Consider the following 15,881-nt stretch of genomic DNA (forward strand, 5'->3'; position numbering starts at 1 on the left):
GTCTGCATAGGGTGTAATTACCCCACCAGCCTAGTTCAAAAATAGATTTCCTGGACCATCACATACAATCCTGGTACTGCTGATCCCTCCACAAAACAACTTTGGAGTACACCTCTTATCACTCAGTATTATCCTGGTCTTGAATGAATTAATCAGCTACTTCGAAAATCATCTCCCGAAATAAGGTCCATTCTGTCAACCATTTTTGCCCACCACACCCAGAATAGCTTTTCGTCACCCTCCCAATCTCTGTAGTGTCCTTGTCAGACCGTACTTTCCTTCTGCACCCATTTCCCTGCACTCTGGCTGCTACCCTGTGACTGTCCCTGCTGTAAGACTTGCCCTACGCACCATCCTACCACCACCTATACCAGCGACGTAAATGGTAAAACTTACACTATCATAGGGAGAGCCACATGTGAAACAACACATGCTGATGCTAACTATTATGTAGACATTGTTCGGCCTTTACATCGATATGACTACCACAAAGTTATCAATTAGGATGAATCAGCGTAAGCAAAGGATAAATACTGGCAACCATAACACCCCATTATAACAGTCGTGGCCTCGGCAACACAGACCATCTGGATTATTCCCCCAGACAGTTTCTCTGAACTCCACATGTGGCAACTGGCATTACATGTCCTTGGTTCTTGTCATCCACCTGGTCTCCATTTATGTTAATTTGTTCAGCCTCAGCATTTCTTCGCAACAACAATTCCTTTCTGTACTAGTTTTTAGTTTTTTATATCTTTTATTTTCTAAACTGTCTATTTGCCTCCCCCCTCTCTCCCCCTCTACCACATGCAATGCACTTAGCCCTCTACTCTCATTAACTCGTGCATGTTGTTTTGGCAGTAATCTCTATCTTGCTTACCTTCTCCCTTAAGGCTCTCAGGATTTTAAATCTCGTCCAGTGCAGTCCCAATCAACCCTTCCTTCTCTTCCCGTCTGGTAAGTCTCACCTGACATGGGGCTGTGGGCTGCTTTTCCGAATACTCCCCATTTCCTAAACCTCAGCAGTGCTGTTCCTTCACACCTCTTCCTTCCCTTTCAACCATTCTGGCAGAAGAAGCAGCCACTGGTTCCGAAGGCTAGCAACTTTTAAATACCTGTATATGAGTGTTCTGCAGCCACTGCTTGGCGAGTTAATTTGTTATGTATGTGAATACCCTTTTTCCTTATATTGTCCATCAGCTGGCTAATCTTTCACATCAGTTCGAGAGGATGCATGATGTTTTCAGATGAATTCTCAAAATGTGTCTAAAATGTTAAATAAATAAAACAAAACTAGCATCAGGTTATATCCATGATATCTGATTTTCGCCATACAATGTTAGTTAACATTTCACGATATTTGCTAAATCCAGGAAAGATAATGAAACAAAGTTAAGGCAGAATAAATTGGAAAACTGATTGTTTAGAAAATTGCTTTAGTGTTTGAATATATTAACATTTTTCATCTTAAAATCACTGTCAATTTTCTTCACTGCTGTCAATTTTCTTTGCTGTTGTATCAATGAAAGTACAAATAAAATGAGTCTTACGTTTCACTGTCCAATGCAGTTCACTTCTCGCATATTTTTCTGTAATACCCATTTTCTCTCTTACGGTGTTTAGGTGTCGAATGCTATGGAAAATTAAACACTGATGGCAATACATTTGACTTTTCTTCTGATACCTAAGGCCTTCAGTTGAAAGAGTAAGGTGAATAGTTCTTGTAAGTACTGCTTAGTGAGGTTACTTGCCTTAAAATTCTTTCTTTTCATGGGTTCAAGAGTTCAAATATTCCTTTGCACTGCATCACTATGAAACCTGGTCATCAATATTGAGATTATGTAAAAAGAAGTTCTGAAGTTCGCAATAACATGTACAGAAAAAATTAACACCTCGAAATTAATATTCCTCAAATTTCGGCGTGAATGTTTATGAGAAATATATCATTGCTTTCATAATATTTGTACACAAGTAACTCCTCACAAACAGAAGCAGAATGCATTTGTTCAGTAATAACATCAAAGACTGAGACTATATTTCATTGAATCAATCTCAAAAATTGTGTTTGCAGCAATTTTGCACCTTTAAATCAACCCCATTTTTGGTACAGCTGAACACTGCACAAAACTTCTCCACCATCAACTCAAAGTTCATCTGTAGCTGTTCAAAATGTTGGTTTCAGTATAATGACATCATGTACAGCATATGTAATTCCCTTAAGTATGTCCTGATGCTTCCCTGCTTCATTATTACCTTTTTGAAGCATTACATAAATTATCTCTTTGTATAAGCAGAATACATGTGGTCAACAGTAAATCAGCACCTTCTATCAATTAATGTGAATTTTTATATAGGTCCACTTATACTATTTCTTTTAGAATACAATGTCCCAATGCTAGCTGAAAACAATTACTGCCTTTATTTACTTTCTTATATAAAATTACTTTATAAAAATTTAATATAATACACACTAAAGATTTTAGCATGCTATAATGACGGAATACTTTCGGTAGTAATTACAGTAGTCTAGGAGTAAACTCCGACATTATTCACTAATACTGAACTAGGTAATACAGATTTTATCTTGTCACTTCTTTTTCTTATACATTCGTCCTGCATCAGCACAGGGTTGGCACTGTTATGATCTGATTTGGCCTGGTGAATTTAAGGGCGGCCAAATACCCCTTCCTGTCACCACCACATTAAATCACCTTCTCACAAGAAATACATGTATCCCAACAGTCTGCATGTAGTGTTATTCGTGTGAAACTGAGTGAAAGTCTTCTAAATGTTAGCATATTGTGTAACTGAGGTGAGACTTGGGTATCAGCCCAGTATTCACCAGTGGGATGTGGGGAAACTGCCTAAAAACCACATTCAGGCTGGCCGGCACACCAAACCTTGTCACTAATCTGCTGGATGGATTCAATCTAGGGCCAGTGCACCTTCTCATCTTGGAGATGGCACTTTAACATGCACTGCTAAACTCAGAGGGAGGGGGGGTTGTCATGCAGCTTTTATCTTATTATTCCTCAGTAACTAAAATTTTCTTTCAGGCTCATTACGCTAACATTATGCAAGCTAATACTTCTGTAACAAATGTTATTTTTATCTTTGTCGACAACATAGCAACAATCCTAAAATACAGTAACACTCTAGTCAAGTATCATCTTATTTCAAGATTCTTTTAATCTTGTTACTATTTTTTATCAATTATATTTCCTAAATCCCTATACCGACCAATTTTTTTTCATATCTAACTGCATTTGCTACTTTTTTCTCTCAATATCAAAATTAGATAAAAGCCAGTAATTTACCTTGCATAAAAAGTTCTCGGTTTACTTGCCGCGTCAAATTTGGATAAAATCTTGAGCTTTCGATGACTACCTCCGTCATTTTTGTCAGGGGTAAAACTGATGGGACGAAGATGATGGAGGTAGTCATCGGAAGCTCGGGATTTTATCCAAATTTGATGTGGCAAGTAAAACTGAGAACTTTTTATGCAAGGACTCCTTCGCGAAAGACTTCGTAGTCCTAGATTAGGTTAGATTAGTGTTTTTTTTTTAAGGTCCCGTCGACAATGAGGTCATTAGAGACGGAGCACAAGGTCGGGTTAGGGAAGGATGGGAAAGGAAATCGGCTGTGCCCTTTCAAAGGAACAATCCCGGCATTTGCCTGAAACAATTTAGGGAAATCACGGAAAACCTAAATCAGGATGGCTGGAGATGAGATTGAACCGTCGTCCTCCCGAATGCGAGTCCAGTGTGCTAACCACTGCGCCACCTCGCTCGGTCGTAGTCCTAGTAATTTACCTGACCTGGATAAGGAAAGTCTTTTTTTCTCCTTTTGTTTAGGTCTTTGATTTTGTGTGCTCTTTTTGAGAAGTAGTGGCTTTCCCCTATTTCAGTTTGTTAGCTCTAAGCTATAAAATCTGGTAACACTGACAAAAAAAGGGAAGTCATTTCTTTTTTTGAAAGAGCAAATATATATTTACAAAGAGGCTATCAAGAAAATTACTTTCTGGATGAAAATGCACTCTGAACCTGGCTTGACAATATCATTAACTACAAATCAGTAGGTTTCTACAAGTGTGGACTTTGTAAACTACATGAGCTTTGTAGACTGTTTATAATAATGTGAGACAAGTGTTGTTTTTATGATTACTTCTCCCTGATGTTTACTGCTGTGATCAATATACTAATGGAAAAGGCTATAAAAAGTCTAATTTAATAAAACAAAGTATTTGTAACACCAGGACACCAAAATCATTATAAATTAATAAGACATTATGTACTTTAGATTTCAAAACAGTCACGCCGGTTGCGAAAGCTCGAAATTTTGTGTGTGTGTTTGTGTGTTTTTTTATTGTGCCTGTCTACCGACGCTTTCCCGCTTGGTAAGTCTTGGAATCTTTGTTTTTAATATATATATAAAACCATTGCATTTAAAAGAAGTATCATAATATTTGTAACTTCGAACTATGAGGTACTGGAAGTAACAAGATTTTTGATCTGGTTGCCTATAGCTCTGTCACAAAAGAGGTAATATGCTGTTCTCCGTCTGGATTGGAACCGAGACCTAATGCAGTCTTTGCATTACATCATGGACACATTATCTCACAACCAGCAAACAACTGGAGCATATATGCTGCATTGTTTCCAAGTCTCATTGCTAATACAGATAATTCACAATGTTAAAGAAAAAATTAATTGTAGTTTCTACATGGAACCACCTTTCTGGAATCAAAACCTTAAATTTATAACTTGATGTCACTCCTTAACTGAAAATCATTCAGATTATTTTCTATGGAAATAACGGAAAATATTAAGTGATTTTAGCACGGTAATCCTGTGGCATCAAGCAAGTAAACTGACAATCACAGAGTTGCCAGACATATTCTGCATTGAAACTTCCTGGCAGATTAAAACTGTGTGCCAGACCGAAACTCGAACTCGGGACCTTTGCCTTTCGCGGGCAAGTGTTCTACCACCTGGTCCCGAGTTCAAGTCTCGACCTGGCACACAGTTTTAATCTGCCAGGAAGTTTCATATCAGCGCACACTCCGCTGCAGAGTGAAAATCTCATTCTGGATATATTCTGCATTGTTTCCAAGTCTAGGTTACACCAGCAGCTAGAACAACACATTTCCACAGCCAAAGTGTATATTAAGTGGGCCCAGAAATGAGAAGTGCAACTTTCATCTAAATAATGCAGCAGCCAAACGCCAAAATATCAAATGCAAAAAAATAAGGCATTGGGGTGGAGCATAGTTACAAATAATAGTCATATGAGGTGTGATTGGAAAGTTTTAAGAATGGGTCCACTGTAGCTTACTGGCTGGGCGGGCAGGTACACAGAGGGTGGGGAGTGAGTCATTGCCTTGTCCTTGATCGCCTTCTGACAGGAGACTGTGTTTCCTTTATTCAGTTTGTTGTGGCAGCTAGTTGAATGCGGGTCTGTTAGGGCTTGTTGCCGGATTCTGTCTGCATGAAAATGGACGAAACAGAGCAACGAGCTTGCGTGAAATTTTGTTTTAAAACCAGGAAATCAGCATTTGAGACTTACAGACTATTAAAAACAACTTTTGGAGATAACTGTACAAGCCAGTCAAATGTTTTTGTCTGGTTCAACAGATTTAAAAAGGGCCGCAAATCATTTGAAGATGAACCACGGTCCGGCCGAATGAAAATGCTGTGAAAGTTCGCGACTTAGTGCGCTCTGATCGTAGACTTACAATTAGGGAGATGGCTGATGAACTTAATTTAAGTTTCTATGGAGTTCAGTCGATTTTAACTGAAGATCTGAACATGCATCAAGTGTCCACAAAATTCATTCCAAAAGTGTTGTCAAGTGACCAGATTTGTTAAATATGGTAATTTCAGGTGACGAATCTTGGGTATATGGATATGGTCCTGAAACCAAAGTGCAGTCTTCGGAATGGAAGGCTCCAGTTTCACCACGACTGTAAAAAGCGTGGCAAAGTCAACTGAAGGTGAAGTTAATGTTGCTGATTTTTTTTTTTTTTTTTACTGAAAAAATGTCCTGAAAAGACTTTAAGAAATGATGTCAGAGAATGTAAACAGCAACACAATATACTGACAATGAAGTCTTTATTATGTCTTTCTTAAGCAAAATTGTTATTCAGTCCATAATAGACACTCACCAGCGACAATTAATTTCCCCTTGTAATGATTACGAAACAGTTGCTGCTGATACTTTCAATTTCCAGCACACTTACAACCAACAGAAACCAAGTAGCAATAAGAGGTGGGCCTAGCTGTGCATACACTGCATTTTCAATGCAATGCCTCTCAGCAAGCACAATTTACTCCTAGTTTGTAGCATGATGGTTTCTTGGCTCTAGGCTATCACAACATTTACATGAGTATTATTGAGTAATTGTTAGAATAGACCACAGGTGCCTGTTAGAAAATAATATAGCACTAACTGTACTGAAAGGCTCTACAAAATCAAGTCCATGTGGCTTGGAGTGGAATTTACACACAGTGGCCCCTCAGTAATATCAGTGGCTACAAACAGGATGGTGCAGATGGTCAGTTTGTGCTGAAATGCCTGAATACTATTCAAATGTTAGTGATCCATTATGCCAGATGACTACAATTTTTAATAGTCATGCTCTAACAAAAATATTGCATAGAAATACTCCACGAGTGAAATGCTGACATTCAAGCAAAAATTCTCTTGCTTCGAATAGGAGCACGCAGTCTCCTGAATCTTGCCTCTTTAATACAAATGTCACATAAAGGTTAAATGATCGCACTTTACTAAATTTGGTAATTATATGGGCCATAACTGATTAAAGTGTCTAACTTGTCTACATTAAAATCCTGATGGATTCCAGAATGTGGAAAGTCACTAATGTGAGAATGATCCTTCTTGAAACAAGAAAATCACTTTCTGATGTGATTTCTTCAGTGGGACTTGCTGTTCACATGGAACAAATGTTTTGAATTTCCTCTGTTGCTTTCATCTATCTATTAAATCCCTGGTAAACAATGTCACAAATGTTAGTCCTATACCACTTGAGACTCATTAAATAAAATAAGATGATTATATTCTTAAGCGTGTGAGCTGCTCTCTCGTGTGCGTGTGTGTGTGTGTGTGTGTGTGTGTGTGTGTGTGTGTGTGTGTGTGACCATCTATTGTTAATGAGACCGTAATGGCCAAGAGCTTTATTTATTTGACAGTCTTCTTGATGTGCCTATCTGTGACTCAGCATCTCTGCTATATGGTGGGTGGCAACTTTCCTTCTTATAATACTGTTATATTCTTAAGATTCAGACATGCAAAATCTAGTACGTAAATACTTTTAAGAAAAATACTAGAACTTCAAATGAACCTGATATGACAAAATTGCTCTATGGATGATCACACTTGGTGATCACATTTTGGGGGTACTGCCTGTGGCAACTTTCTTAACTAACCTTTTTTAGGTCTACAATGATGAAAAGACTGTTACCTCCTCATAATCTTTAAAGTACAATCACTAAAGATGTTCCAAAATAATGAATCATGTCCTGTGAATGAACTTTTCAGCTTACAAAAGTAACTGTGGCACTTACAGATTAATGATGTTTAGTTTGCAGTTGGTCCATTTAAATATTATTGATAACTACGTTCTACCCCTAAGCCTTGTTACAGTAATGGGAATAAAACTCACTGGCTTATACACTTGGTATTCAGGCCCATGGCGGCCGTGTCTTTGAGAAGCAAGTTGTACTCCTCACTTTTTGAGCTTGCTCATGAAACACATCAGTTGTGGAAACATGTTCTTGTCACTAGTATAACGCAAATATAGAAACAACACAGAATATGTTTGGCAATTCTGTGATCATCAAGTTATTTCTTGGATGGCACAAGATTAACCTGCTATATTCGCATGATATTTTCTTGTCATTTCCAGCTAATAATCTGAGTGATTTTTATTTAAGGTGTGCCATCCAGTTATCAGGTTATGGTTTAAACCCCAGGAAAGTAGTTACACGCAGAAACTACAACTAAGTTTGCCTTTTATGTTGTGAATTGTCTGACAATGAGGGACAGGTAAATGCCACACTTGTTTGCTAGCTGTGAGGTAACATGTATGCACTGCAAAGCAAAGGGTGATTTGTTCTTTGTTACAATCCTGACACAGGCAAGCTTTTTACCACTTCTGTGACAGAGCTATACGCAGCCACATCAAAAATCTGTACAAAAAAGACCCTTAATAACACCCAAATCTTCTCCCTGATTAGACACACTGATGCCACACAAATGTGACAGTCTTCACTGACCCCTCCTTGTATGGACCTGGAGCTATCTTACTGAACAAAAATTCTGAGAGCACATGCCAATCAATCACTTTTGCCCTGAAGACATTACGGGTGGGCAAAATTAATTACTTAAAAATTTGGGTGGCAATAGTAATAAGTTATAAGCACAAGAAATTAGTTTAGCAACACTTGCAGAACAAAAATTTGAGAAATGAAACTAATAAAATATAGGAAATTTACATTTCACAAGACTGTTGCTCTACCAACATTATCATATAACACTCAGCAAGGCAAACTGGTAACCCAAGCATAGGGGGAACTAACTTGGTCACGAGACAATGTACAATCCTGATTCAACTGAAAGTAGGCCATTTTGCTACTCACAGTGGCAGCGCAAAAATATCTTCTTGGAAAATATCTTCGTGGGACACCAAGGCAATCTGCTCTTAATTTCAGTAATTCTACTGATAATGAGCAGCAGACAGGTGGGACAGTGATAGTAAAGAAAGTGACAGAAGATGCATACAAATGTTTACACGCAAAAATTAAGTCATTCATGCTGAGTGGAGCAGGATTTAAGCATCTGCCTCAATGCAGAACAGCTAAAATGTACACAATAAATGTATAATCAATGATATAAATATATGTGTGTCATTAGTCAGCAATTTCTGAGATATTATGAACAATACAAGGAAATACCATATTTTGCTAAAACTTCATAGCTTTTGTCACAGAAAACTAGACTTCCAAACTAGTAGAGGAACCCAGAAAAATATTTCTGTCCATGGGATTTGATTTTAGGAGGAGCCAGAACGGTCAAATTGTCATATGCTGCCAAAGGAACCAAAAAAAGGGGATAAAATATTAGATTTTTTTAATGAAAAATGAAGCATCAGAATTAAAGTAGCCAGTAGTTTATTTAGATGAACCGTGGACTCGCACACACTACACTATGGATACATGTTGCAAAGTAACAATCTGTGATGAACACTGCAAACAACAATGCCTGCAACATTTCATCGCTGTGAGCATAGTTTTGCTTTGTGTTCACTTCTGCTCTATAACACAAAAACATTGTGCAACCATGTAAACATCAACATACAAAAATCAGAAGTATAAAGGATATGGAAAGCTGAAGTTTGGCATTAATTTGGGTGCATCAACTTACCCCTCTTCATTCTACTAACAAAACTTTGCAATTATATGGTTCTCTTCTCACTGCCATCATACTATCTAGGCCTAAATCCTAGAGAACTGGTCTGATGACACAGCTTCGTGCAAGTCTTTTGACATTTTGCTACTACAGCATCTTGCAAGACAATTTTGCTACTTTTATACCCAAGCATCTTTTATGTCGATAGCCCAAGGTTGATTGTCCCTCCTTCCAGACCTTTCCAACAGAGAAAAATTGAGGCACCCTCTGGGAATTGAACCTGGGAGCTCCGCACTACTAGCCAAGAATGGTCATCACTAAACCACATAGCCAGTTCGCTTTTGGTGCTGTGACATAAGCTTTTACTGCTGTGACATTTGAAAACTTCAAAGCCATGTATCATGACAAAAAAGTTTGTGAAGACTACCAGGGGAAGACATACTTTGACAGCCAAAGAAACTGAAAGTATAATTTGAACACAGAATCAGCATTACATCTGCAATTGAAACAGTAAATTACAAATCAACATATAAGAAAATTGTAACAGGCATTGAACAGCCTAAAATGAGCAATGAAGAGGAAAAAGAAGAGGCCCAAAGTAAGAACCAACACATTAGTGCAAACAGACTTTGCAAATGCAGCTGGTGTTCCAGATGGCTATATCTACTGTGTTGCTAGCTCTAGCCAAATTTTTTGCAGTGATAATAGCCTCTAATTCGTTTCCTCAGATTTCGAAAATTTCTGTAAACTCAATGATAAGCAACACCTGACCATTGCATTGTTCCAAACAGTGCTGACAAGTTTCCTCATAACATATAAATCCATCCTCTTAGTGATTGCAGCCATGCAGAGTTACTGCTTGGATGCACGCATCTCATTATCCAGCAAGGGGAACTGGTTAGCTGGAAAAGGGTGGCAGCACCGTCATGTTTACCCCACAGAAGCAGGGAGGAGGGGTAGCAACACTACACTGCTCTTAGAAGTTGAATTTTGTACATGCTATGCATCTGTACATGCCACACAGTGAACTGCCTATTAATAACAAGTGCAAAAAAAGGGTGTAAACCATATTTCACCTTGTCTACTCATAAAGCTGCACTGGCAGTTGGCAGTATCCTAGCTTCCCTTGTGAAGTTACGACTGTCCGCAGCTGTGTCTGTTGTTTGTCATCTGTTCTATTAGTCACAACTGATAACGTTGACTATTTTTATTATATTTTCATTTTCCTTATGTGCTAAAGTATCTCTCCTCCAGAATCATCAAACAAATTTTTGGTTTGATACATGGTCATTCTATTCTTCTAATGCTGGGGTGCTCAACCTTTATAGGCTCAAGACCTAGTACATGCAATTTAGTACATTTAGAGATGTAACAACTTAAAAAATCATAAAACATTTAAGCCCAAAAAACCTAGCCAAAATTAACCATTTTAAATACACAAACTACATAAAAGGTAATTTTCTATCGATCAAAAGTTGCAGGTCTATTAAGATATTACAATTATGAAAAAAATTAAAATATACACCATCATAAATGCTGAAAAAGTTTAGTGAGCTGCTTGGTTTTGCATATTACTGGCAAGATTATTATAATCTGGTGAGTAATTTGTCAGAGCCAATCTCACACAGTCTAAAACATGAGGATCAGTCAATTTATTTCTACATTTATAATTCACTGTGTGCATCACTGAATACATTGCCTCACACAGACAAGTTGATTCCACTTTTAAAAATGTTAAGGAAAATTTTTACACTCATTAATATCCAAAAGTTATCTTCACTGTATTCTCATTGTAAGAAAGTGTCATTTTGAAATCGAATTATTTCCTCTTGATGTTCAGTACTCATTTTATATGAAATATCTCCCAGTTTTTGGAAAGGTTTAGCTATGACTGGTTGTACAGATTCTGTAATATTGAGATATGAAAATTGGTTTTCAAACTCTGTTTCACTGCTGTCACATTGGCTGTATACTTCTTTGCAGCTACTTAAACCAATGATGTTTGTTGATCCGACAGTTCTGACAGTATTTGAGGAAAGTGTTCAACATTTAATTACAGTTTGTGAGCAACAGTTGTCTCACCGTGCAGGAGGAAAGACTGTTGGATGGGACAAACATTATAGGCAATGAAATACAGATGGAGACAAAAGTGGAGACAGTGTTGTCAGGTTTAGCTTCTACAAATACTGTGCAAAGCATTCATTGTCAAAAACTTGTCTTTTACAAAGAGAGCTCATTTAAAAAGATTTCAGACAAAGGTTTTGAAAGATCAACTTATAGCACCACAGCAGTCAACTGGTTGATTGCAATTTATGGTTTGAGTAACCCTGTTCTAATGTCACAGCAGCAAATGCAAACTAACAGCACAATTAGTTAGCGTTTTCGGCTACTGATGCTAAGATCCTGAGTAGAGTCCAGGTGACCATCTCAAAATTTTCTTTAGCGAAAGGGAGGAGGTCTCTTCAGCCTTGTGATGCCACTTGAAAAACTGCTTGAATGTAAAAGTAGTGTAATTGACATGCAAGTTGCCAAAGCAACAGTATGTAGAAAGACTTGCACCAGGCTAGATGACAAGATGTGCACGTTGTTCAGGTTGGGCATGACACTGCTGTGGTGGTGGAATTGGCAATTCGTAAATCAAGAGAAGGTGCTGCTTACTCACCTGGATGTGGGCTGTACAGGTTATGGGGACTGGAACTCCTCGGCGAGCCATTAATGAAGCATCCCTATTCACATAGTCCTTCCTTCACTTTAATGTAGAGAGAGGATTGCAGGAGACAGGAAGCTATTACTCCTTTATCATGGCAGTGGCAGCTGGTGAGCTAGGGGCAGAGATGAGGACTGTCGGCTCTGAAAATGGCTCATTTTAGAAGGGGTGGTGATGGCATCAGTGAACCTCCTACAGTGTACGCCAGGCGCAGCTCCTCGTGGCCTGACTAAATGGTGGTTGCTGCCTATCTCAGTGGGATAGACAGTGATAATCAGTAACATCCAGCATTGCTAAAGTCAAAGGCACATGCCTACACTGGGTGGTGGCCAGCAATATGAAAGGCCCTCAGGAACCAGTGAACAGCAACAGCGGGACCAAGCAGCCCATAGCCAACACTCAAACATGCAACCCCCCAGGGATATATTTGCCAACAGGACATAGTCACTTGGCAAGTGACCTAGCATTGTGAATGCACTTAGTCATCTGCACACGGACCCTTATACTTGAAAGATTTCAAATAAGTTCAACAGGATTTAGGTCTAGACAGTTTGGTCACAGTAGCAAGGGAACCTTTCCTTGCAAGGTTGATGTCCCTTAAAGTCAAAAGTTTGGCTACCCTTGCCTCTGTACTTTTTAATTTGCTCTGCATGAAAATCCAAAGCTTTCCTGTTATAAACAAAGAAGAGATGAGAACACAAAATGAAACTCTGCATTCACAACAATTATGCTTAAGCCTATGTTGTGGATGAATTAGTCTGCAGCATCATTAGGAGTAAGCCTGGTTGTGGCCTATACTGTCGCCTCACATTAGTTAATGGGGTGGTGGGGGGAAGGGGAAGATTTGATATCCTCCAATGGGCAAAGTATCTTGTCCACATTGCAAAATGTAGTGGATGGCACAGCAGGCCACTATCAGTTCACTGTCTGTAAAGCTTACACATCATATACATCTTATTAAATCAATCCTGCAATGTTTCTTGATTTCCCTTTGTTTACAAATAGTCTACATTATTGGGAAAAGATAGATTGCTACTCACTGTACAGATGAACCGCTGAGTTGCAGACAGGCGCAACAAGAAGACTGTTATATATTGTACCTTTCGGCCAAAGCCTTCTTCAGCAAAGAAAACACATACACATTCACACAAGCAAGCACACACGACCACTACCACCGGCAGCTATGGTCTGAGCTACTGGTGCTAACAGTGATGAGTGCGTGAGATGTGCTTGCTTGTGTGAATGCTCTTTCATTCTAAAGCTTCAATTTTTAGTTGTATGTTCATAACATTTGTTTGATCTTAACATTGTTAACTGAACTGATTAAGAGATTGACAAGTGCACAGCTTTTATCCTAAGCAACTTTTGTTGTATCCTGTGGGTTACCAAGTTGCCAACCATAAATTTTCAAGTATAATTTGCAGCATCAGAATATTTTTCTACAATTTTGTGGTCCACGATGATGCTGAGTACTTCAGTGTGGTCAGAAACATACACCTGTAGCCTAGACTCACAATTCCTGTGCAAAATTTTAATTTCTACATGAAGCTATCATTTTAATTTCTTGCTTTAAGGTTTTCACTTTTGTAATGTACAGCCATTTCGTAAATCTAACTGAAATACATTGTAATGAATGGTACACTTATTACACTTTATCAAAATTTATCATCAAAACATGGCTTGTTTTACACTGAACACAGAAATGTGTGTATAAATAATACCAGGACTTTGAAAATTTAAAAAAAAAATGAAAATAAAAATTTATATAGTTTTATGAAACTGAAATAAACTATCACAGGTGCATCAGCATCCAGAAAAAACTGGTAAAAATTATAGCTGCATCAAAATCAATTAATCTGTTTAATATTAAAAGAAAAGAAGTAAAAATATGTAAGACACAGAAAAGAAAAGAAAATTTGTATTCTCACCTGCCGTCCTCTTCCTTTGCCTTGTGAAGCTCCTTCTATGATACCTGGCAAATCCAGGAGTTGGATGTTTGCACCTTTGTATTCAATAACTCCAGGTATACAAGTAAGAGTTGTGAATTCATACGAAGCAGTTTCACTCTGTGTAGTTGTTAGTGTGCTGAGAAGAGTAGACTGAAAGTTTACAAACAAGGCGAGAATGTAATGGATGACAAAAGACAAATTTAGGAATATTATTGTTTAGTATTAATATGCTCAACCTTACATGCTAATGTCACATAAACAGCTATTTCTTCTGAGTAATAAAAATGTAGCACCCATACACCTTTTTGAAACTGATTTCTTTGAACTGAAGTAAATGGCTTTTACAAATGATTATCATATCTACATGCTGATATAATTTAAAAATGAGGAAGTGATACGCTATGTAGAAATAACATATCAAGGTCATGAGATTAACCACTGAAAATGAAGGTTATCGGTATTCATTTGTAGAATTTGATTTAAACTTTCTTCATAATACTTGTGAAAACTAAAAAACTGGATGCTGTGTTTCAAGCCAGTTTACAGAGCATTCAACATAGTAACTGATTTTTATATATGAGTATAGACGTAAAAAAATATATATATATTACTTAAATGTCAAATCTGAATTTGAAAAACATTCTATAAGGCTAATATGAAATTGTTCTTGAAACTAAGATTGAATTAAATATGACATCTGTTTTAGGATATTTAATCACCAGTTTGCTGAAACATCAGTATTTATATGTAAAGAATTGCTACATTTACAGAATACTGTGTTTTTGAAAACTACATATGACTGTAGCCAAAAAAATGTGCATTGTATTATTTACTTGGAAGTAAAAATTTACTTACCTTTCCAACTGAAGGGAATCCTATCAAGGCAACACGAGCATCGCCCGATTTTAATACATCAAAACCTTCACCTTTCTCTGATTTTTTTGGTGGTTCAAGAAGTTGTGACCTGTATTTAGCTAGTTTCGCTTTCAGCAAACCAAGATGATATTCAGTTGCTGTGTGGAATGAATGTGTTGATTGATCAAATTCTTTGCAATAAGAATATTAATCTAAAGAAAGCTAACTCAGACAGTTATAACCCCAAAAAGAACACATGCAGGTTTATTTATTTTAGTGAATGTGTGTACTATAATCTATACAGTGATAAACTTGCTTTAGGTATGGAATATGTCAAGATTACTGTTGCAAATATCTAGTTGTTCATCGCATATAAAACACTTAAATTATCAATGAAGATACTAATGTACTAGAAACACAAAAATAAGTGATTGCCACATTTGCATTGAATAAGGGAAGATATGTTCAGCTTTGTCACATTAAGGTAACAAGTATCATTTATACATAGACCCCACATGACAACAACATTATAGACGTAACATGTAAACTGAAAATTGAGAAACTGATATCTGTTTAAGAAAAGTACATACATAGTCCCATTGTCTGTTAAATATGTGACTATAGCCACCACATATACATACATCAATTCCAATCTCTATGACCAACTACAAATGAAATATCTCATGTCAATGTTCATTGTCAATAACTTAAGTTAACGGCCTCCAAGTTTTTTTTTTTTTTTTGGCTAAATCTATGCATATAACTTTCTCAGAGCTCAAATTGTGCCATCAACCCCAACAATTAGTAAAAAAAAGGAATGATAAAGGCACGAGTACCTTCAAAAGCTAAAACATTGAGAAAATGGTATGCATAAAACTGAGCTTTATTTCTGCCGCTTCAAATGTGGACAGTGTCTCACAAGCAAAATTTTATTTGAAGAATGT

The 15,881-nt window shown here is 37.3% G+C and overlaps 1 protein-coding gene across 2 annotated transcripts in view; it reads right to left on the reverse strand.

Annotated features, from left to right (window-relative positions):
• LOC126327217 (developmentally-regulated GTP-binding protein 2) overlaps positions 1 to 15,881 on the reverse strand; it is a 130,219-nt gene that overhangs the window by 100,314 nt on the left and 14,024 nt on the right. For both annotated transcript variants that reach the window (XM_049995869.1, XM_049995871.1), the window contains exons 2-3: positions 14,938 to 15,095; positions 14,062 to 14,232 (exon numbers count right to left, since the gene is read on the reverse strand). In XM_049995869.1, coding sequence (XP_049851826.1) covers positions 14,062 to 14,232; positions 14,938 to 15,095 — 329 coding nt within the window. The remainder of the gene's footprint in view (positions 1 to 14,061; positions 14,233 to 14,937; positions 15,096 to 15,881) is intronic.

The sequence above is a fragment of the Schistocerca gregaria genome, chromosome 2 (assembly GCF_023897955.1).
Source record: "Schistocerca gregaria isolate iqSchGreg1 chromosome 2, iqSchGreg1.2, whole genome shotgun sequence".
Lineage (NCBI taxonomy): Eukaryota > Metazoa > Arthropoda > Insecta > Orthoptera > Acrididae > Schistocerca > Schistocerca gregaria.